Source organism: Coturnix japonica, chromosome 1, assembly GCF_054131305.1.
Source record: "Coturnix japonica strain WE chromosome 1, WE-NBRP24, whole genome shotgun sequence".
NCBI classification, from domain to species: domain Eukaryota; kingdom Metazoa; phylum Chordata; class Aves; order Galliformes; family Phasianidae; genus Coturnix; species Coturnix japonica.
This window is the reverse complement of record NC_140663.1, coordinates 71,022,063-71,047,071: the sequence shown is the minus strand read 5'-3', so window position 1 is coordinate 71,047,071 and position 25,009 is coordinate 71,022,063. Positions and strand designations below refer to the sequence as shown.

The 25,009-nt window shown below is 40.5% G+C and overlaps 1 protein-coding gene across 1 annotated transcript in view; it reads left to right on the top strand.

Moving 5' to 3' along the window:
- Positions 1-25,009, top strand: part of LOC107319060 (rap1 GTPase-activating protein 1-like) — a gene marked incomplete at its 5' end in the record, with an annotated part of 51,223 nt that overhangs the window by 6,184 nt on the left and 20,030 nt on the right. Inside the window, 4 exons of the mRNA XM_085529462.1 lie at positions 13,232-13,325; positions 16,753-16,800; positions 17,448-17,486; positions 17,592-17,777. Coding sequence (XP_085385588.1) covers positions 13,232-13,325; positions 16,753-16,800; positions 17,448-17,486; positions 17,592-17,777 — 367 coding nt within the window. The remainder of the gene's footprint in view (positions 1-13,231; positions 13,326-16,752; positions 16,801-17,447; positions 17,487-17,591; positions 17,778-25,009) is intronic.

Below are 25,009 nucleotides of genomic sequence, written 5' to 3'. Positions count from 1 at the left end.
TGTTACTTGCCCAGGGAAGCAGTTGAATCATCTTGGCCTGAAATATTCAAGACTCACCCAAGTTTAAGGCCTTGCTTTCTGAGGGAGTTTGAGCCAGTGATCTTCCCTTCCAGCCTTGACTTGTTTATATTTCTATGTTTCTAATGTTCTTTTCCCTTATAATTTGGATTTTGGCTGCTGTCAGATAATTTGGATTTTGGCTGCTGTCAGATAAAGGATTTTCATCTCTCTCTGTTACCCATTCTTAACTTTTGAGAGAGTTTCGGTGGAGATGCAAGACTTAACAACCATGTAAAGAGGAAGAAATCAGGAGGGAGAGAAGTTGAGGAGGGAATTAAGACGCGCTTCAGGCATCTCTAAGCATTCTATTTACAGAACCATTGTCATAAATAAGCCAGAAGAACTAATTTCAAAGGAAATATTTCCACTTTTTAAAGCAGTGAGTTAAAGTGTGATTTGGTGAGGCAGCTGAATAAAACTGTTAGGTACCACCTGTTAGGTGGAAAATTGTAGCCCTTTCTCCTTTTGCCTGCCAGCTGTCAAAGCACATATTCCTTGCAGGTATCCTAGCACTCAGTTGAACCTTTGCTGAGCCAGCTCTGCTGTCTAAGCTTTCCAGAAAGTATATATGTTTTTCCAGAGTGGCTTGTTTGCCAGTTTAGTGGGCTGAATCTGATAAGCAAAGGATCATCTAACTGCCAGATCCCTGTTCAAAGGAAAACGCACTGGAGTGGTGAAAGGGAAGGAGAGGAGAATAGAAATATTTTCTAGGTCTACAGTGTGTGCCATTTGGTCAACCCAGCCCAAAACACTGGAGTAGAAGGAAGTTATTTGACTGAGTTAACACCAAAGCCCTGCAGAAAGGTGTAGAATCTAAGACTCTTCAGCAAAGCCTATTCATTATGTCAAGGGTTGTCAGCTCCGATCGAAGCCTTTAGGCAACTTCCAGCTCCAGTATGGGCACTGACTATTGTTGAATCCTAACTTGAATTACTTATCCTTCTAGTCTCCTTCTGCAGAGAGCTCGGGCACTGCAATCTTCAGCGTGATCTGCTGCTGGGAGGAGGCATGTAGAAACAGCTTTGGGGCAGGACCTTTTTGCTAAGTTAGGAGAAAGTTTCCTTAGGAGAAAGGAAAAAAAGAATTATTTGACAGACAGCTACTTCTGTGATTGGAAAGGTTCTGTTTGTGGATAGGTAAAAAGTAAATAGTTTTTGCTGAAAATATTTGGAGTAGTTTTTATTGGTGCGCCATTTGTTGAAGTATTTATAGGTGGTAGTTATGAAATACCACTGTGAAAAATGCTAGAAATTATAGGTATTTCTGTTACATCTGTGAGTGAATTAGTTCAACATTTCTATCAATGTGATACAGACTGCTTTGTGAATCTAACACTGCAAAGCCATGTGAACTTCTGTGAAATAACAATATAATTTCTGGCAACACAATGCTCCTTTTTGATGCCCTTTTGCATTTCATAATGACTTCTGAAGTTCCTGTGTTTATCTGCCATTTTGATTCTCTCCTCAGTCTAGTTCAGACTGCCATATCTTACAGCATTTCAGTGTCTCTAACAAAGAAAAATCGATCACGTAGCCCATCAAGATGTCTGTGGTGATGCCAAGATGTAGAGAAGCCAGATTAGCTTGGAAAAGTCTTGAGAGCTATTGCTATACAGTATTTATGAAACAAGGCATAGTAATCAGGGAGGGTAAACAAAGACATTTATACTGCCACCATAAACAGTCTCCCTTTCATGTGCAGTAGAGATACTTGTTAAAGAAAACTTTATATTCTCTATTGTTGAAGCATGCTCTGCGAGATCAGACAGCATATTGCTTTAGTTAAGACCCCAGAATTTGTTCTTCAGTCATTCTGTCAGTATCTCGTTGTTGATCTTTGTTCATCATTCATTCTCTAAGAAGCACTTCACCTTTTACCTTTCCCCTGTTTCATCTCACTATCAACTCTACCTCCTGCTCAGGCTGCTACTAATTAACTTAGTACCTGCAGTAACCCCTCTTATCAGGCAGGTATGCAGAGAAGCTTGTTTTATTCCCAAGGGCTTGTGACGTAGATACCACGGCACCATTAATCTCTGTAATCACCAAGTCTGTACCTTTTTCCTGAAGCAATTTCTGAGGTTCTGCGCAAGTACTGGGAACAAAGTGGTACTGACCCACCTTTGCCTATCTTGTCTACCTTTTCCTTTGACCTCCAGGTTCTGCTTAGTCATCTTTGTGAAGCATGACGTCAGTTTTTCTGCTGAGGCTTCTCCATGTCAGGAGCATGAATCTGTGAACCAATGACCTATGATGGGTATGTTTCTGGTACTCTGATATCCTGAGTATTAGCAAGCAAAACCCTGACAAAGTCACCCTTGTGTCTGGATGTTCAAAATTGTGTTTGATTTTGACAACTGCAGTTATACTTTAATGTTCCTGGCTGAATTAACATTTGTTTCTTGGGAACTGGCAGATTCATTCTGTCTTCTGGCTTGTTCCAGTTCTTATCAAACAAAGGGTGAAATTCATTCTAAGCATGCTCACTTTATGGTTTTTGGTGGGCATGGCTGTCTTCTACCTGCAGTGACTTCTTTCTACCAGTCAGGGTAGAGATGTATTCAAAGTAGGACTGATATTGTAAGGGGAGCTTCTCTTGCTGCTACTAATTCCTCATCTGTCTCAGAAATACCTGAAAATCTTAAATTTGCAGAGAATAAGACAGAGAACTTATTGTGTTGTGCAGGACAAGAAGATTTCTCTGTTCTGAAAGAGAGGAGTTATATAAGAATTTTCAGGGCTACCTACACATTTAAAATTCCTGAATGTTTGAAATTAAGGAAGAAATCCCTCATTTTCAGCCATGAGAACTGTGGAAAAGTAACAAACATTGGTCAAGGCTGTGATATTTGATTTTATCTCCTATTTCAGACTTATAAAATTCACTTATGTCACATTTTTTTATCTTTTTCCCTGAAAAAAAAAAAGCCAAAAAACCAACCAAACAAACCCCAAAGACTATAAACTTGATTTATTTATTTTTTTTCCCCCCAAATTCTTCAGCCTCCATCAGATCTTTAAAACTGAGATTTCATTAGCACTAGTAAAAAAATTCTGTAGCTGCTTTTGCTTATTGACAGAGCCCAACCTGGCCTTTGTTGTTTACTTTGTGCTGGAGGACTTTGTAGGATCTCTGCATGTGCAGTAGTTCTATTGCTGAAAGATGTACTTAATTACTCACATGTAAGATGTGAGTTGTCAGTATGCAGTCTACTGAGGTATGTCCTCCTGATTTCCATAGCACTACTAAATAGAATATAAGAGTTACTTCACTTCTTGTGCTGAGAGCTCCTAATTTGGATCACAAAGAGTAATGAACATAAGTATGACTAAAGGCAAGGAGGAAGGATGTGGGTTAAACTCTGTCTTCTGGAATACTGAGAAAGAATGAAGTGGAATACCCAGTGTGAAAAAGAAGTGAGGAAAAATAGTTTAAATGAAATTAGGAAATCAATTGAGAATAGTTAAAAGAACACAAGAAGATCACAGAATCACAGAGTTGTAGGGGTTGGAAGGGACCTCTAGAGATCATCAAACCCAACCTGCCTTCTAAAGCAGGTTCCCTACAGCAGGCTGCACAGGTGGGTGTCCAGATGGGTCTTGAATATCTCCAGAGAAAGAGTCTCTACAACCTCCTTGGGCAGCCTGTTCCAGTGCTCTGTCACTCTCACTATGGAGTTCTTTTGCATATTGGTGTAGAACTTCCTAAGCTCCAGTTTTTGGCCATTTCCCCTTGTCCTGTCCCCACAGACCACTGAAAAGAGGTTGACCATGTCCCTTTGACTCACACTTAAGCTATTTATAAACATTAATAAAATCCTTTCTTGGTCTTCTTTTCTCAAAGCTGAACAGACCCAGATCACTCTGCCTTTCCTCACAGGGGAGATGCTCCAGGCCCTTTATCATCTTTGTGACCCTCTACTGGACTCTCTCCAGGAGACTCATGACTTCTTTGTACCAGGGAGCCCAGAATTGGACACATTAATCCAGGTGAGGCTTGATCAGGCCAAAGTAAAGGGGGAGGATTGTCTCCATTGGCCTCTTGGCCATGATCCTTTTAATATGCCCCAGGATCTCATTGGCCTTCTTGGCCACCAGGGCACACTACCAGGTACTTCTCATATACTGACTTACTAGAATTTATTGAGTGATGATGGAAATTAGAGAGAATAAACCTTCCAGATGCTGAGCAGCTTTATTACAGAACAGTGTTTGCCTTCCTTTTCTGCAAACATAAAAGACAAAGGAGGTGATATGCTGTGGGATAACTTAACATAGTTGCTGCATAGTTCCCATGCCTTTGTCTGCTTCGCTACTCTTAGTCTTATGTTCTTGCTGCTTATGTTGCCACTACAGAAGGTTGCCTTCCCAACATGCTCTGAATTGCTACAAGTCAAAAAGGTAACCAAGTAAAAACAACAACAAAAATATTCTTTCCCATTTGATTAGGGGAACAGTAGGAAGTAGTAACACAGCCAAAAGAGAGGACAAAGGGCAACAAATCAAGAGAGAAGGACTAGAGAAAGTAAGTTGTTGAGAAAAGAAATAAGAAAAAAATCAAATTCATAAAATATGTTTTAATAAAGACTACTTTTGCTTTGTTAGATATTCTCTATTCAAAGGCACTTCCAGCCTTGCCGTAGAGGCAGCAGACCTCAGAGAGGGGAAGCTGGAAGCTTTGTTTTTTCTGCCTCTGGAAAAGTGGGTGTTACATTTCAGATTCACACGTGCATTGACATGTCAATGAAAGGGCATTTTCTTTGATACATTACTGAAGTAAGTACACACCTGAGCTGAAAAGAATGTGGCTTTTATTTTGTCAAGGTTCAGTGAGATCTGAATTGTCAGTTTACTTAGTGGTAAGTACAGGTTTTATCCAGCTCTGACATGAATTTTCTTTCCTAATGGATGCTGCCAAATTAGAAAGAGTACATCATAATGAATTTCTGGTTTGTGCCATGGCCATGCTGTATGGGAAACTGTTCATCACAGCCTGAACCTCTGATTAACCAGCTGAGGCAAGCAATGAATCAGCTGCGGAAGCACAGGTGAAGGTAATTCAGCTGTGCTACTGGAAGGGGTGGAGCTTGACTCCACCTCTCCCAGATCTCACTTAAAGGCTGACTGCCACTAAGGCAGGTTCTCTTTCTCTGGAGATTGCTCCTTTGTGGAGTTTAACGTGAACCTTCAGCACTGGTGAGCATTTTCCCTTTATCCTTCTATCGTGATAATCTTTTGCATGAAACATCTGGTTTAACCTCTATACACTTGTCAACTGTACGCCGTGCTCTACAGTATTGCAGTTTGTAAGGCATCTGAATTGTTATCCTGCAAAAAACATTTTCATGTTTTCCTCTGGTAAGTCAAACAAGAGATGTGGGATCTAACTGAAAGTATCACATCTAAATTTTTTTGTATTGTTGGAGTTCAATATTTATTATATATATTATAGCTCTGCATCTTCATCAGTTATTTCAGTGCATTTCTCAGTACTTAATATTCTTTAAAAAGGAAGGATCTTACTCCTTCCTTGGTTACATTATAGTCAGAGCAACTCTGCTTGCTGTTAGAAGACTGTTGGATTTTCACTGTTCTCAGTTTTATGTATTACCATAGAATTGCTGGCATTCATTTCAGATCTGTTTACAGCTGTTTAGAATTTGTTGGGTGTTCCATGTTCCAGTCACTGTATCACTTCCTGTCTAAGAACTGCTGGATGTTTTTTATCGCGTGCAAGTTTCAGTGCAGACAGTGAAGTAGAGGATTTTTTGTTTCATTGTTTGTTTTGACAGTTCAGTTCACTGCAGTCTAGGAATTCTGCTGGATTAATGTTATCCACAGTGCTCTATGCAGACTGATGTTTCAGTGGTGCAATGTTGTTTGTCCTATTAGTACTAACTGGGTCATACGGTGTTTAAAAAGCAGGTCCACAGAATCATTATTTTTTAAGTTTAATATGGAAACACTGTTATGGGAGATATGTTGTTTAACTGTACTTCAAAGTCTGGAACATCCATCCCTTCTTGTGATTGAATAAAGGCACTTTGTATTGTATGATTTTTGTCTATTAAGGAATAGTGGAAAGGGAAGCAAGGAGGCTATTCTTGTATCTGAAGAACTGAACTGTGATTTAATGGATTTAACTGGAATTCAGTTTCTCATTCTGACAAACATCTTGGATGTGTGACTAAGCACATATGTTCCTTACAGATCTCTTAGATAACGAATATTTTTAGGATGGGGACTGACTCTTGTTTTATGCCTTGAGAATAGTGTCAAGACCAAGCTGTCATATGGCCTCTCTCAACGAAAAAGAAAGAATAAATGTATGTGACTAAGCCGCATGATTTCACAATGCATCAAGAGTTGATGGCATAAGAAATAAGCACCATGTAAATCCCCCCAATGACTACATTTAAAAGTGGACTACTGTAGCTCGAGGTGTATTCCATGTTGGATTTCCCTGATATTTTTAGGGCATAGTAATTTGCTGCTGCTTCCAGCCAGCTCATGCACTGCAGTGGGTTGTGCTGGCCTCACAAATAAGCAGCTGCTCATGCTTTTAAAGGGACAGCTGCATCTTCCTCATGTCCTAGAAACCCGCCAAAAGGAGGGAAACTTCTAGCTCATACTGCCTCCCTCCACACCTGACCTCCCTTCCTCCCCATCCTGTGTATTTTTCCAGCAGTCCTTCTGCCAATTTGGAAACTTGTAGGTACGTGCATAGCAAAAAAACTTGGCATATGCACCCTGTCATTCTGTTTGGATTAGGCTGCTTATTCCCCAGATGTGAATAACATTTTATAGAGTCATAGAATGGCTTGGGTTGGAAAGGACCTTAAAGGTCGTATAGTTCCAACCTTCCTGCTATGGGCAGGATTGCCACTCCCTGGATCAGCCTGTCCAGGGCTCCATGCAACCTGGCCTTGAACTCCAGGGATGGGGCATCCACAGCTTCTCTGGGCAGCCTGTTCCACCACCCTCTGAGAAAAAAAAATTCTTCCTAACATCTAATCAGAATCTCCCCTCTTTTGGTTTAAAGCATTCCTCTCTGTCCTATTATTATCTGCTTGTGTAAAAAGTCAGTCTCTCTACTGTTTATAAGTTCACTTCAGGTAGTAGAATGCCACAACGAGGTCTCCTTGGAGCCTTCTCCAAACAAAATAAGCCTTGCTGCTTCAACTTTTCTTCATGGAAGAGGTTCTCCATCCCTCTGATAATCTTTGTGGCCCTTTACCTGTTCCAACATATCTACATGTTTCTGGTGTTGTAGACTGCAGGCCTGGGGCCTCATAAGGACAAAGCAGAGGGGAACAATCACCTCCCTGTCCCTGCTGGCCATGCCTCTTTTGGTGCATCCAAGGACACAATTGGTCTTCTGGGCTGCAAGTCCATACCACTGACTCATGTCCAGCTAAACTTCATTGCTGTAAACTGCTGAACATGTTGACCCAAGCAAGATAAGGTCTATATTTTTACCTTTATGCTCTTCAGTCTATCCTCACTCTATAGACCTGCCTCTCTGCTGTCAAGAATACTGATTGGTCCCGTTTAAACATGATCCTGGCAATTCTTTCTCATTTATGCCTTAATTCCACATATAATTTGCAGATACTGTCTCTTTATATCCACATGTTACTGCTTTTGAGGAACTTGTCTGATAGCCTAACAAAAATAATTTGTTAAGATTATTAGTTAAACTGATTTATGAAGTTAGTTGTGTAATAAAGCATAGGACCAACTCCTTTCATTTAGATGTGATTATTAGATATATAATGCACTACTCTTGGCGAACTATGGACTTATGATTCATATCTTTTGTTTTCATCTCCTTCTCCTGTTGTTGAGCACCTGAGATGTGTCTTCAGGACATGAATTCCTGAATGCTACTAACTTTCTCTGATTTTCAGAGATATATCACATGTGCCAAGAAAAGTTACCTGCTGAATTATTAATAAATTTGATAACTTCTGATGCAAACTGATGATGAAGAACTTCAACTTGGTTATAACTTGGTACACCTAATAACTGCTGTTATTCTTGAGAGAACCACAAAAAATGAGCTTCCTATGTGAAAAAAACCTCACTGATTTTTTTACAGGGCATCACTGTGAGTCTGGTGTTAGAAGTGCAGGGTGCAGTATGTGGGTCCACAGAGCTGCCCATGCACTACTTAGGCAGATGCCAGTTTGGTCCCTTCGTCTAGGACCAGTCCTTTCAGCTTCAGAGAGCAGCTGTTTGTAGGTCTGCCTGCTCTGTCATCAGTGATCTCTCATTTCAACTATGACAGCAGCGACCTGCTTGCTCTCCATTCATCTGCAGGTGGGGGCAGTGTAAGGGAAAGAGAGGGAGGGAGGAAGCGAGAGAGGGAGGATGCTGCAACCTATGTGAATAATTTATAGTGCGAGGAAAGGAGAGTGTATGTGGGAGCAGCTGGGTTCCCTGTCTCCATCCGCTTGCCAGCTGGGGATGAGAGAACCTTGCTCAGGTAGGGGATGAACAGCTTAGCTGCTTTTATTCTCTTCTTGCATATGATACAAATTAAATATATTTTGCAACTAGAAGGAATGAGAGTAAAAACAGCTAGAGGGGGGCAGTTTCAGATCTCTGCTGCTTGCTGTGCATTGTGTAATGGATGGACCTTGAGGCAGTTTCAGCCCCAGGAGGGAAAGCGTCTGCTTTTTAAACATTTAGGCATTGTGCTATACCGCATTGTGCAGCAGGAGAGAGGCGATGGGGAGGGAGGAGATAGGGAGAGCAGTTGTGTATGTAGGGAATTATATAAACTGAAGAGATAGAGGGGCATGAAAGAGGGTCTGTCAAGACTCAAAGAGATCCCACTCTCATTCTGTCAACCTTTGGCATAGAATGATGAATCCAAGCGGGTTGTGGGAGGTGCTGTCTGTTTATATCTAGCATGGTATTTAGAAGCTGTGCACATACGTCTGTGAAAAACAGCTGGTGTGAAAACATACGTGTTTCTGTCTATGAACTTGTGATGACTGAGTGTAATATTGTAGTAATAAATACGGGGGTGGGGTGGGGGTGGGTGGGGAAGAGTTTCTGCTCTGCAGAGTTTACTATTAAAGAATATGCTGGCACTGCGTAGCTTCTGTGGAGCTTCTAACGTTCCTACAGTGACTCACATAATTGATAAAACTGCAGAGATCAGGTTCGATGTTTCAGCTAATCCAGACTTTTCCTATGTGAGCAGGATAAAATGCTAATGCAGTTATAAAAAAGGTCTGTAAATAAAACCGAGGAAAACATGTAGCAAAAGCTGTAGACGCTGGTTACTGAAATGCATATATTAATATACCTACAAGGATGCCTAAAAGAATAGGAGCTTGTGTGCTAGTCTCTTTAAAAACAAAGCAAAACACACAAAAACCACAACAAAATTATAGAATGCAGAATGACTCATGCAAATTAGATAAAAATATGCATTATATAATGAGATTATAAATATACAGAATTCATGTAAGAATGCAACTGTCAGTATCAGCTGAGTCTACTTAATACAACTGAAGGCTTATATTCAGTGATGCTGTTATATCATCTGCATAAACAACAACAATTGTTAGCTTGATTGTAAGCTTTGAAGTAAGGGGTAGGAGGGGTTGTGATTTGCTTGCATGTGGAAGTGTGATTCATGTGATTATTGTTAAAGAATGCTACTTGGAACAGCAATTGGAGCATTTAATAACTGTTTGCTGTTTTGCTCCTGGATTTTGAGGGCTTTGTGCATAACTGCAGTTGTACAGGAGGTTAGGTAAACCTGTGAGGTAGTTAAATGATAGCTGAGCCCATAGTATTCTCTATGTAAGCAAAGTTGGTTTTAAGCTTCTGAAAGATGTCAGAAAGAGCTGGGCCTCTCTATATACTTTGCTTTCACCCTATTTAGTCTTGCTGTTGCTGCTGCTAATGGCCATGCCATCAGGGAAGGAAGTAATTAGTACTGGCAGACTACACATGCAACTTATGTTCTCATCCTGAGCTTTTATTAGGAGTGGCAATCTGTCCGTGCCACAAGTAAATGCAAATTCTTGTGTTCATGGGGTTTCTGAAGCCCAGATTTGAGCTCCTCTATGAAAAACAAATCTCTATATTACTTGATATACGTCAGCTCCTAAGACCAAATGCTAGTGAGGTTGATATCCTGCTGGCATTCCTGTGAAGCAAATAGGAAGTCGTGGAGGGTTTCCATGTTGCTTGCTTTTCCCACTGCGTACAGAAAGGAACCTGGTGAATAGTTCTTACCTGACAGAAGTATTGAGTAAGGGATTCTTCAGCTGTCCCTGTTTAATACTGCTTGTTTTACAGTCACTGACAACCTGGAGTCAGACTCTCGGATTCAGCTGTCCTGCAAGGGAGATATGGATCCCCTAGAAAGGTGGTATCTAGGTAGAATGATTTTACTGATTTTTCCACAGCAAAGGAAAGGCAGGAGCCATCACTCCATCCCGTTTTCTTCTCTTTCTCTGTACCTCCTCCTTCTCCTCTTCTGCCTATTTCACATCTCTCTTCCCAGGAGCTTCCTGCCCCACAGCTGGGGCCTCATCCCAGCTGTGAGGTGCTCTTTGCTGTCTCTCCTTTGAAGCCTGGCTTGGGAAATCATGGGAGGGAGGGAGCATGTGCCCTTTTCATTTCTGAGGTGGGAGGAGAGGAAGCTCCTGAGGAGGACAGAGGGGAGCCGCCTTAACCATTCCGGCATGTTTACCCGAAAGAGCGGTTCCGGTTCTCCTGTTGGAGCCAATGGAGGGTATGTACTGGCACTGAATGGCTCTCCCTCGGGCACTTTGCATTGCACCCTGCAGGCTGGGGATGGGGTTGGGGAACAACTGAGAAAGCCTCAGGGTGAAAGACTGGGGTGGGACCCTGCCCCATGATGGCTGTTTTGCAGTGGGAGCAGGCAGAAGAGCTCTTCTGCGAGCCAAATCTGTGACTGCTGTGGTGCCATTGTGCCTTATGTCCTTCTTTGTCTCTAGGAAGGTGAGAGGGGTTGGCCAAGGTGCTCCTGTTCATGAATGGAAACAGGGTGAGACTTGACCACATAGATTAAAGGCTTTATTCAACCCATTGAAGCCAATTTTTTTTTTTTTTTTTAATTTTTTTAGAACAAATAGAGTTTGTTATTGATCTGGCTTAGGTATAATAGATAGCAATCATTTCTATAGATCATAATGGGGATCCCAGGACTGAAGTAGCAGAGGATGCTGCAAGGCAGGAATAAAGGCCATTTGAATAGTTGTGTGTGTGGAGGTAGTAGGTTAGAAGTCTGCAAAGGTTCTTCTCACACCATTTCAGAACTGAAAGTATTTAGCAGTGGAATAGAATCATTTGAGTTAGAAGGGACCTTTAAAACCATCTACTCTAACTCCCCTGCAATGAACAGGAGCATCTGCAGATAGATCAGGTTACTCAGAGCCCTGTCCAACCTGACCTTGGCTGTCTACAGGCATGAGGCATCCATCACTTCTCTGGGCAACTGGTTTTTTCTTTATGTCCAGTCTAAATCTCCCCTTTTTTAGTTTGAAGCCCCAGCCCTCTCAGCATGTCCCTGTAGAGAAGGTATTCCCTCCCTTGGATCATGTTTGTGGCCCTCCTCTGGACATGCTCCAACAGGCCCATGTCTGTCCTATACTGAGGACTCCACATCTAGACGTAGCACTTTAGGTGGAGTCTCACCAGCACAGTATAGAGGGGATGGATCATGTCCCTTGGCCTGCTGACCGCACGTTTTTTTGTTGCAGCCCAAGATATGGTTGGCTTTTTGGGATGCAAGGGCACATTACAAGCTCAAGTCCAGCTTACCATCCATCAGTACCCCCAGCATTTTTTCAGCAGAGCTGTGCTCTATCCTTTCGTCCCCCAGGTTGTATTGGTGTTTGGGGTTACTGTGACCTGAGTGGGAGGCCTACTCTTAGTTCAGATACTTCCTTGGAATGAATGCATTGGTTATTGCCAATAACTGTACAAGGATTGAATGGTAAGGAACAGTTGCTCTGTATAATCACAGAATAATGCTTCAGTCAGCCTAAAATATGGAGGTGAATTTATGGCAAGAGAACAGGGCAGGACTGACCTCATGCACAATTTGCCAAATTTCTGTGTAATAGGTATGTAATTTACTCCTTACTGAATGATTGAGGAGTCAAAACAGTGGCATGCAGAAGAAAAACTCTCTAGAGTCCAGCAAGGCTCCATGGCATCCATTTGCATATAAGATCTACTGTTAGATTTCTCTGGTTGTAATTAGTTCCTTAAAATGAGAACATTTCAGATTTAGCTCTTAGTTTTTAGGTATTACAGAACACAACCTTTGGTTTTCCAAAGCAAGTAATGAAAATGTTAGGTATACTGTCTTGGATATGTATATTGTTAGTCCCAGACATGCTCCAACTGTATGGACAGAAGTGATAAATAAAGCACGTGTATGTATAATATTAATATTTAATAATATTACTAATACTAATTTCACTATTAATTGAATTTTATTAATTTAAATACATTTGTCATCTAACTGTTACAGTATTTGGGTATGTTGAGGCTAACTCCTCAGTCGTTCCTCCTATATGAATTTAATCTTTAGATGCATAACGTAGCTCTCTCATTTTAGTGTTAGGAAAAAAAAATGTGGGATGGAAGGTTTGCATTACTCTGTATAGATCAAGCCTATTTTCTAGTTACAAGTGGTCTACCAAAATATATTGTCAGAGAATTGATGAGCATAGAGATTCTTGGAGCTCATAATGAGAGCATAATGTTGTAATTACATAAAGATGTAGTTCTTACATACAGTAGTACAGACACCTGTTTCAAAGAGAGAGTCTTTGTCGCTTCCAGATACTGATCTCTTAACAGTAGTAAGGGTCATGCATCTAAGACCTGGGGGATAATAATTCATGGTCATGATGCATGATTACGTAATGAACATTTCTGTGATTGAATTACAAAGTGGTTTGGTCTTGTATTGCATTAGAAACCTAGGGCTTGTTTCCAGCTACATCTCTGCTAACATCACTTTGCCTGATAGCTTCCCCTAGACAAGAAACGGTCTGGAAAGAAGCTGAAAACAGCAGAAGGCAAGGAAAGCATCGCTGACAAGTGCTTGTGTCTTGTGTTTGACAAGAGTTAGAAGTATTTATTTTTCCTTTTGTCTCTCACAGGAGGTCTGAGGAGGGAGTGTGTTGCGTCAGTAATGTTATAGACTCTCCTATCCAAGGCATTCCATCTGCTCTTGCTTTTGCTGCTCCCAACAAGGTAAAGGCAGTTTACATTCCTTTGTCTCAGGATTGGAATGTGCATTGAAGTGCTGAGCAGAAGAAGTGACAGAAGGCAAGCTTGTGTGCATGCTTGTATTACAGCAATAATTGTCCACTGCTGTATACAAATCCTCAACTTGTTTGTTTAATCATTCTTTATTGTATATTGTGTCAAGCCTGTAGTTTAGCCCATATGAATTCTGGACACCTGTCCTATTGGGTTGCAGGTCAAGCTTTTGGAATGTAAGCTGAGAACTATTTAGAGCTATATTGTCCTTGCTATCAGTAAAGGAAGAAAGATTCCTTCTTGTCTTCAGTAAGAAAATAAATAGTTGTTGTACGTTAATGTGGAAAGAGATGCTGAGTTAGTATCTGTTTTGCCACAGAAGATAACGTATTCACTTTTGCAAGTGTTAAAATCTTTTCCCTGTTGTTTTTTTCTTTTTTCTTTTTTTTTCTTTTTCACAGACTGTGGACTTGTTTGAGATGATTGAAAAAATGCAGGTAATGAGAAATTATTCTGTCAGACTTTGGATGTTTTCGGGTTTTCTTAGCCAAACAAATCATCTGCTGTTTTTTGTCTTGTTACTTCAATCCCAACACCTTTCAATTTAGACTTGAAGAATACCTGGTTTTCCAGGTCCAAGTTTCTACATGAAGCCTCAAAACTGTTTTCCTGTGTTCATTTCTAGAACTTGCATGATGGAAGAGCTATACACAAACCGATCCATTCTTTTCAGAATTATGATTTTGAGAGAAAATCAAAGTTGCATAAAGGTATTACTGTCACAGTGTTCAAAATCTTCAAGAAACTTTCTGCTGGGTAGCAGGTGCTAATGATAGGTGATTAATAGGATTGTTTAGTTTAAGAAGTAACTGCTGTAGTCCTGATCTTTAACTTGCACAAGCAAGGAAGACTGGCTTAGTTCTTTTATTAAAAAACATGCATTCAGATGTATATACTACAATGCAAAATGAAAAAATAAAAGGGAAAAACATCTTTCCCTCTGCCAAATGAAGAGGTAGTAACATAATAATAATAGTTTATATAGGTAGCAACTGAACTTTTAGAGCAATTTTTTTTTTTTTTTTTTTTCAGATTATGTGTTCTCGCAGCATCCTCATAGACTACCAATATTTTATCTGATTTTTAAAATTTCTTTAAAATACTATGGTTAACTTTGATCTAACATAAGAAAGGTTAATATGTAATTCCGGTCTTTTAGTATGTACTAAAATAAGGTTTTGTGCTACTCAACCTGAGCTACATTGAATCTTTGCCTAACTCTATAGGAGTGATTGTTAAATCTGAATTTACATCTTCTTTCCAGGATAAGAGGAGCTCCTCCTTTAACTACAGGCAGTCTAGCATGGAATGTGCTGGCATGTTCTATCTCTTCTCTCTGCAGAAACTCTAATACACTGACTTTAGCAGCTCAGGATGTTTTCCCTCAGGCTGAGATACTGGTCATCCACTAGGTTCTCCTTTGAAACTGGAAACCTTTTCCAGTTATCAGATCTGTCAAAAATGCCGAGGAAGAGAAGAGAGACCTTGTGAGGTTGCAGTTTCCCAGACTTCATTTCCACATGCAAAAATCCTCCAGTGTGTAGAGATCTTGTCCCCATGCTTTCCAGTTTGTTCCAGAAAACTGGAGCTGCTTTGTACTTCTGTGTCTCTCATGTCTCAACCTTATTGTGACAGAGCATAGATTTTTTTCTTGCACTGAAATTCTGCTTCTGAGACACCTGCTTCAGAGTCTTCCTCCTGATTCTCAGCACAGTATGCTGACAAGTAAAACTCCAGATCACATTAACAGAACACCCATTTGCACTTCAAATACTCCATGTACGCTTTCGTGACCTGCCCAAATACAAAACGGCTATTACTACCTCCAGAAAAGGTTAGGTTTACATCAGCAGCATCAATTCCATTTTGATTTCACAACTCATTTTCTGGTCATTTTTCTTTCTTTTTTTTTTTTTTTTCTTTTTAATGTATAACGGACATCTTTTTTCTTTCAGAAGTAGCAAAGGAAAAAGAAGCATCCTGATCATTATTAATACTCAGTGTTAATATTGCTATTGCTCAATGTTAACATTGTTGCTCTACTGGCAGGTCTTTTCATCTTGTAGGATTGGAACACTGTCCGCAAACTTTTGCCCTTAAATATCTTACATTTTCAGTGTAAGTTAAGTAGAAAAGTTATTTCAGATTTATATATTTCTATCAGATACTTGTACAAGATTGTTTTGCTGTAAAATGCTTACACAGACATAACTGTTATGAATGAGATTCTCCCTATTGTCAGAATGAAGTCAGGAGCTGCTTATCCCGCCTAGAATCCCTGACTAACCATTACATTAAGCCGTCACTGTATGTGTATACAAATATAGTCAAGCATCATGTTACTGTATAAGAGTTACAGGATACTGATATCAGTAGTTAAATTCTTACATACGTTCTATCAGAGAAAGCAACAATCCTGGTCTTTGGCTTCCTATCTGTCTGCGCAAATTATGTGTCTTGTCTCTCTATACTTATGTCCACTTGGACTGTTATCAGCATTATATGGCAACCTATTAGATTCCAATTTTTTTAACTTCTTTTGTTCTCAACCTTTGCTTAGTCAGCACTGAGAGCTCTTGTGACTCATTTCTGTTACTGTGTGTTTCTGCTGCAGAAGCGTGTTGGAAGTGAGGAAACTCTTGCCACAGTGAGAAGGCAGAGAATGAAATAGCCTTCAGTAAGAAAGGCATCTACTGACAGGAAGAAACCAGGCATCCAGTTGCAGGACTGGATATGCAGGAGATATGCAGGACTGTGCCATAAAGCTCTTAGCACTAATCAGATGTAAGCATGGAAAGTGACTTATTTTCTCATATGCCTCCAAGAGACAGATTTGTTCTGATATGTGAATGGAAGGAAGGCATATAAACTTTCTGAAGTCTTTCCTAGTCCTCAAAAAGTTGTTTCTTCTCTTGAACTTTCTCTGAACTTTTTTGCTCTGCCTGGTGGTATGGTGTCTTCAAGGGAGGTGGAAGTCTAACACTGTGAGGAAAAAGTCTGAAATAGTATCCTTTCATTTTCTATCAATAAATCTTTATTTATTGTTTGAGTAAGGAGTAGCTTAAAGAGACCAGAAAATTATATAAGAGAATCACTTTGGGATAATTATTTTGATTTCTGCCAGCTTTCTGCTTTTAAAGAACTGTAAGGCTTTTCAGTTTTAATGCCAAACTAGGTATAGCCTGGCCAAGTTCCATCTTCACTCCTCCTGCTTATTCCAGACTTCCATATCTGCATAAAACAGAAGATCATAGAGAACAAAAATATGCAAGTTGAGAATATGGAGAAGAACACAGAGGGTAAATGAAACAAACATGCTAAAACACAGGATTCACTGTCTGTGACTTTCTGTTTCCAGGGGAGTCGTCTGGATGAACAAAGATGTTCCCTTCCAGCTCCTCTCAAGGTCAGGCTAAATCGTTGTTGCCTCTTAAGTTGTAATGACAGATGATTACTGACCAGGCTTGTACTGCATTTTTCTGTGTGGAGCGAATAGGGAGCTTAAAAACACTTATTTCTTTTAGATGTGAAATGTGTTACTGTGTACATGAAAGACAGTATTTTCCTTTTTCTGCTTTGAGTTATTCCAGTAAGTGTTTAATATTAAAAATCCTAGCTTTGATAAAATAATTTTTTTTTTCAATTTAAGAACTGTAATAATATTTATGAAAACACATTACATTTATTTCAATTGCCTGTTTGAAGACTCTGATGCTACAAGAAAACTGATGTGCTTCCTACAATTTTAGGCAAGTAAAAACAGGTTTTTGTTCTTAAATTTTCAACTTTTCCTCTCATTTTTTTTTCTTCTTCTAGCTCAAGTGTGGTATCTTTAAAATTAGCCTTAATGGATTTTTGTTCTGAAAGTTTTATATTACAATGCTGAGACCTGGGAACGAAAGTCCAACCTAAAATTCTAAAAATAAAACTCTAAAGGTGGAGTAGGGCAGAGCAGAAGCTGATAACACAGCTTGTGCCATCATGAGAGGAAAAGAATTTAAAAGATCTCCCACGCTTTTGCTATTTTTTGCTAGCATTCTCTTCTGATTTCAGACAGAAGAAGAGTATATCCCTTACCCCAGCATCCATGAGGTGAGTTTCTACTACTCTTCTCTGATTTTTCCCTTGAACTTTCAGCCTACTGGCCTTTTCAGCTATTGACCTTCCAGCTTTCATGTTCTCTGTCCTTCCAAATAGGTGTTACAGAAAGGGTGGCCATATCCCCTCATTATCTTACCCCAGTTTGGAGGCTACTGGATTGAAGGGACAAGCCACAACCTCTCCAGTCCAACTCTGTCTGATGTACCCTTTCCCTGGAGTGTTAAAGTGAAACTGGAGAGTGACCCCACAGCCAAGCTATACCGCAAGCATTTCCTAGGAAAGGTAAGTGTAATCTTCAGAGCCTTCTTTGACCTGCCAGACTTAACACTGAACTGTATCTCAGGCTTTTCCTGGTAGATTTAGAAATAACTGCACAGACACCTAGTATTCCTTGAACTAAGTAAATGAAGTTCATACGGCTGCTTGGCCAGCAGTGTGTTAAGTTGATCCTGCCCCACGTGATCTGTGCATCTTCCTGTGTGTTTTAACAGAAGTGAAATATTTGTACCAAAAAATACTTATATTTGGTTAAGAAGCTCCTCTGAGGCTCAATGGACAGATGAGAGAAAAAATGTGAAATAGTACTGGAAATGGATGTGGTATGAGTTTTAGAGGTGACTTCTGCACTAAGAGCATAATTTCATTGCCAGTGAACAAAGTGGTCCATTTTCCTCAAAACAGATAAATGAGTGTGATGACCAGACATTTCTGGTAGGCACTGGCTGTTTTAGGGAACTAATTGATTCCCAGAGTGGATTTCAGGATGATTTTAACTATTAAGACAAGGGAACAAAACCATGGTCTTTTTTGAGAGACAGTTTATAAGCTGATAAGAAATCACTGCATACACTATGTTCAGTGATCTGTCTGAATGCTTAGTAAGTTTAAAATGGAGAAGAGAAGCTTTGGACAGTGCTGGGAACTTGTTCTGAAGTAGTCTGACTTGCCTGAACAATCTTGTACAGTATGCGACTAGAAGTTGATGTTAATATCATTTATTAGTAAAACACCCTTTCTGAAGGCTTTCTTTCCGGACTGACGGATCTGCTGTACAACATAATGGACATAAATTCCTCAACATTCTGGAATCCTTCCATTTGCCAACTGTAATTATTTTTCTGTCATGATAGATTTAAGGTTCTCCTTGAAGGTTTCTAATTTCAGCTGTAATGTTTTTCAGTACAATTGTAGAATTCATTGTTGACCTAATATCATAGAATCACAGAAAGCTGAGGTTGGAAGGGACCTCTGGAGGTCATCTTGTCCATCCCTCTGCTCGAGCAATGCTGTATCATCACTGTTTCTTCTAAGTAGGAATGGGGCAGAGTGTACCCTCAGCAAGTATGCAGATGACACAAAATGAGGGAGTGATGAATTCACCAGTGGGCTATGTTGCCATCCAGTGGGACCTCAACAGGCTGTAGAGGTGAGCTAAAAATAATCTCGTGAAGGTCAACAAGGAGATATGCAGAGTCCTGCACCTGGAAAGGTTCAATCCCTGGCACCAGGACAGACTACAAGTTACCTAGATGAAAAGCAGCTCTGCAGAAAAGGACCAGTGGGTCCTGGTGGCCATCAAGTGTAAATGCTTGCTGTTAAGAAGGTTAATGGTATCAGGGGCTACATTAAACAAAATATTGCCAGCAGCTGAAGAGACGTTTTCCTTCTCCTCCAGTCATCACTGATGAGGCCATGTATGGAGTACTGTGTCTAGTGCTGGGTCTCCCAGTATAAGAAAGGAATGGATGTACTGGAAGGGGTCCTATGTAGGGCCACAAAAATGGTTAAGGAACTGGAGCCTCTCTCCTGGGAGGAAATCTCAGAAAGCTAAGACTATTCAGCCTGGAGAAGGCTTTGGGGGATCTTAACAATCGATCTTTTCTTCAGTATAAGAGGGCATAAGGGAGGGTGCGAAGAGGGCAGGGCCTTTTTTCAGTGGTACCCAGTGCTGGGACAAGAGGCAGTGAACTCTAACTGCAACACGAGAAATTCTGTCTAAACATCAGGAAGCACTTCTTTTCTGTGGAGATGACAGAGCACTTATGCAAGTTGTCCAGAGATGTTGTGGAATCTTCTCCTTGGAGAATTTCAAGAGCCACTTGGACATGGTCCTGAGGAGCCTGCTCTGAGTGAATCAGCTTGAGTAGGAGTTGTACCAGGTAGACTCAGAAAGTCCTTGCCAGCCTCAGCCATGTGGTGAAGTGAATATGAAGGAGTTCCCTTTCCATCAAACTCTCTATGTTTGCGAAGTACTCAACCATCAGTGATTAAGTACTAAACAAAGACTCCTCTCTCCATTCTTCTCAAGTGCCCAGCTTTTTGTCCTTTGACTTAATTGATATGAATATGTGTCTATATCCCACTAGGCTTGCAAGCTAGTGAGCAAGCACATATCAGAAAAGAAGGTGCAAAGGACTCTTGTCATGAGATACTCTATCCATGGGTAGAAAACTTCATATCATGGGTTGAAAACACTCCTTAGAAATCATTTAAAGTGTGAAAGCTCTTTTTTTAATGTAAGTCATGCATAAAAACATGACAGTTCCCATGATTTAAAAGGCTTTGGTAAAGAGAAACTGAGAGCTTTTCCGCAAGGGAGTTATTTTATCAGTTCAAAGCTGCTTGCTTTTCTTACTAATAGCATGGAAGGTTATTTCTGAAAGGTAAAGTAAGGTCTCTTGCAAGCTTGAATAACCTTGAGCGATTCTTAGCCCAAGAAAAGAGGCTTTTAAGTATGACGGGAAAGGCAAAGACAGCAGTTTAGAAAATATTTGGGCAATACTGGAGATTGGAGTATATGCAGTAGAATCATAGAATGGCTTGGGGAGGAACCCTAAATATCATCTCATCTAACTCCCCTACTATGGGTAAGGCTGCCTTCCACCAGATCAGGATGCTCAGGGCCCCATCCAACTTGGTTCTGAGCACCTCCAGAGGTGGAGAGTCCACAAGTTCTTTGAGCAACCTGTTCCAGCACCTCTGAGTAAAAAATTTCCTCTGAATCTTTAATTTAAATTTCCCTACTTTTAGTTTAAAGTCATTCCACCTTCTTCTGTCACTGTCAGACCATGTGAAAAGTTGGTCTCCTGCCTGTGTATAAGCTCTCACCAGCTATTGGAATGCTACAGTGAGATCTCCCTGGGGCCTTCTCTTCCTCAGGATGAACAAGCACAGCTTCATCAACCTTTCTTTATAGGAGAAGTACTGCAGTCCTTTGTGGCCTTTCTCTTGGCTTTCTCCGGCAACTCCACATCTTATATTGGGGGACCTACTCCTGAGTGCAGTAGGGTAGAGCAGGGGTGGGTAATCACCTCCTCCCCCTATTGGCCATATCTCTTTTGATACAGGCCAGGATACAGTTGACTTTTTGGGCTCTGAGTCACACTCCTGGCTCATGTACAGCTTTTTGTCCACAGGGACACTTACGTCCTTCGCCACAGGGCTGCTCCCAATGAGTCCTTCTTCTGGTCTGTATGCATGTCTGAGAATGCTCTTATCCAAGTCAACCCCAACACCTTACACTTGGCTGTGTTCAGTCTCAATAGATTCTCATGGGCCCACTTTCCAAGCCTTTCCAGGTCCCTCTGGATGGTATCACTTCCTTCTATTGTATCCACTCCACCATTCAGCATGGTGTCATCAGCAGACTTATTGAGGGTATGCTCAATATCACTATCCAGGTCATTGATAAAGAAGTTGAGGGGCACCTGTCACTAGATGGACCTCTGGAGGACATAACTTGTCACTGGATTCCACTTGGACGTAGGTCTAATGACCACAACTATCTGTTTGTGACCTTCCAACCAATTCTTTATCCATCAAATAGTCCACCTTTCAAATTCATCTCTCTCTAATATATGGACAAGGATGTGGTGTGGGACCATATCAAAGGTGTCCAGGTAGATTATATCAGTTGCCCTTCCCTTGTCCATCACTGCTATTGCTCATTCACAGAAGGCCATAGAGGGCCACCATGTTATCTGCACCTTGCCTTTTCTGATTCCATCTCTGCATGTCTGGACAGCATCCCTATATTCTTCCCAGGCCACTCATCTCCACTTGCACTGCCTGTACATTTCCTTCTTTTCCCTTAGTTTGATCAGCAGGTCCTTACTCAGCCATGTCTGTTTCCTGTATCTTCTGCTTGATTTCTTATACTAGGAGATGGAGAGCTCTTGTTCTTGGTATTCTTAGTGCTCTTTAAGCTGTCCATAGAGAGATACCACCTTTGTTCTGTTCTTGTGTCCCTGAGGACAGTTTTCCAGAGGATCTCATCCAATAACTCCTCAAACAGCCGGAATTTTTATCTTCTGAAGCTCGATATTCTGACCCTGTTCTTTACTAGGCCCATATTCCTTGAGGTCACTAACTCACAGCATGGTTGCTACTGTCCAGACTGCCTCCTATCTGAATCTCTTTAATGATCTCCATATTGGTGTGAGCCGAGTCTTTACCTCTTGTTGGTCTGTCCAGGTATCGAGCAGACTATGAAGTTGTCCTCAGCAGACTCCAAGAGTCTCCTGGATTGTTTGCAGCCTGCCACTTGCTTTCCCAGTGGACAGCTGGGTGGTTGAAATTCCCCATCAGGCTGAGCAGCTCTGAGCATGACATCTCTAGTAATTGGTGCAAGAAAGCTTCATCAGCAGGCTCCCCTTGATCAAGCACCCTGTAGTAGACCCTGACCACCAGATGCCCTTTATTGATCTGATTCCTAATTATAACCCACATGCTCTAAACCTGAATGTGGCTGTTTCTCAGAGACAGCTCTTCATGGTCTATCCACTTCTTAACACAGAGGGCAACTCCCTTGCCCCTCCTTCCCTTTGTATCTCTTCTAAAAAGCTTGTAGGGCTCAATCATAGTATTCCAGTTGTGTGATTCACCGCATCTTGTTTCTGTGATAGCGGTCAGGTCATAGTTTTCTAATTGCATCATAGTATACTGGCTTTATCAGAACTGGTAGCCACTTGTTGATGTCCCACATTTGGACCCCCAGTAGATAGCAGAGCTAGCTCAAGAGATTGTCTGGACAGCAATTGGGATCCTCAGTGCATCTCAGTGAGAAGTCCCTATGACAGACATAAAACAACAGTCTGTATACATGTTTGTGCTATGGGTACACATATCCGAAGTCGCTGAAATTGACAGAAAAACAACAACTCAGTGTACCATGGATGCTATGAAACAACCACACGAGAAAATGTTAAGATGTTCCAGCCATTACTGAGCTCTAAATCTGTGGTTTATATGATGAGTTCAGTAATGTTCATTTTTTGTATAGGAAGAAGGCTATAAAACCTTATGTACAGTACTGTGGGAAGTACTAAATGCCCACTTTGTTTTCAAAGACTAAAATGAAGAGAAGTATCTGGAAGCCAGGAAGGATTTAATAAAGACATATATAGAAAATGCCCATCAGGATCTTAGAGTGCAGTTTCACAAGCACTTCAAGCTGGCAGTACTGGTGAAAAATCATTCTTGCCTTGTGTTCATATCTGGTCAGGTATTTCTCTGTTATACTGTACTTTCTTTGTAGTGATTTAAAGTATTGTTACTGCTGTACTGTGAACCATGTTGAGGAACTTACTCAAAATTAGCTTCTTGACTAGAGAAAAGAAGTTGTTAGTGTGAAATTTTATTTGAACTGAGAGGAAAGAGACTGAGGTTCAGCTATCTTTGTCCTTCTGTCACATCACGTAATCATTGTGCCACCAAAGCTGCTTTTCCTCCTTCTTCAGGGATGAAATAATCCCAGTATTTTACCGGATGACCAGAAGTTGCAAAGATTTGAAGTAAGCTTTATTGAAATTCCCATTTCTCTTAGAGAAAAATTAATGGGCCCATTTTGAATCCTGTAAAGGATGTTCTCTGGATTCATATACTCCTACAGCTAAAAAGAACTGCTGAAGCAGACCAGGTCTTGGGGAAGGCTAGTTTGTTCACTTGTGGTGCAATTGATGTTACTGAGTGGACAAAATAATTCTATTTCATCAAAAAGAATCCCAGATGGCTAAGAACATGGCAGATATCTTAACAACTCAATAACTTCTTGGGCAAACTACCAATATTCCTTGTGTCTTCTGTTTTCCCTTGGCCTTACAGAAGATATTAATTGCTTTTGCAGAGTCCAGACTTCCTTTCCAACTGCCTTTAATGTTACAGAAACTGCTTCAATGACTGATCAGATTTGCACCTACCTCTACAAATATAAATAGGTCAATTTTGGTTATTTTGTCACCATTGAGTTGCAGTCTTGAGCACTATCCATAAAGCATTTTGATAGTTCATCTCTAACTTTGGGACAGCTAATAATAAATGTTATTGTGTGTTGAAGGACTCTGCCTTCTGCTGCCTAAGTGTTTTTACAGAAAAAGAAAATTGCAGAAGGAAAAAAAAGGAAGTTAGAGTTTTTGTTCATACTTTTGACCTAGGCATACGCTCAGGATCAGGCTAGGCATCCACTACAGCTTTGGTAACAATTCAGTTATTTTGAGACTTTCATTAATAGTGGTGCTTGTTACTCTGGAAAAGATTGTACCTCGTTGTGCAGTTCTGTCTGTTTATGGTCAGCTGAATAGCTAATAGCCTGGTTCCCATAGCAACTGAGATTCTAATATGTCAGGCCTGCTGAGGTCTGGCCCTGAATTCTCATCAAAAAAGAATTTGGTTTTCTAGTCTTTGCATCTCGTTCTGATTTCTGGCTGCAGCTAACTTCAGACTTCTGTTCATATTCCTTTTTCTTCATGTCTTCTGCTCCTGAATTTTGTCAGCAATGATATCTCTCGTACTTTAAAAAAGTTCAATAGCTTCATTTTTACTTCCAGGTTCAGGGGAGTAACTGTAGTATTAATTAGTTATTTTTTTCCAAAGATGGAACAGATTTATGTCTGTTGACTTCAAGATGCATACGCTCATGTAGATATCAGAGCATAAAACTAGCATGTCACTATCTTTTATTTCACAGCTAGTCAGTACTATCACTAATACAAAAATTTGTTTTGATTTTTTTTCCACAGCAAAAGATCTCACAGCTGTATTCGGAAAGGTTACAAACCAACAGATACAGAACAGACGTTCCATATTTTCTAGGCAGAAGGCTAAAGAAGGAGCTATCAGACTAGCCAGCTGTACAGCAACTCATTTTGATCAAATGATACTTTGCCCTCCATTGAGTTCTTATTAATTGGTTGTGTCCAGAATAGTCCTTTCACAGTACACGTTCCAGATCATGGCAGTTCTGACTGTACAGTTGGCACTTAACTGACTCAATGCATAAAATGTCTGTGTCATGTGCATGTTTGTATTTACGCAGTATTTCCTGTGATGCAACCCCTGAATCTTTCAATCCTGATTACTGACTGCACAATACCTAGCTGTCTTCTCTGGTTGCCAGTGACTCCTTTACTTGAATTCGAGATAACTGCTATTCTAGAGATCGAATTACCTATTCATTATTGGCAGGGAAGGGGTATTTTATCTCTCTCCTTCATTTAATTTGACCATGTAAAACACTT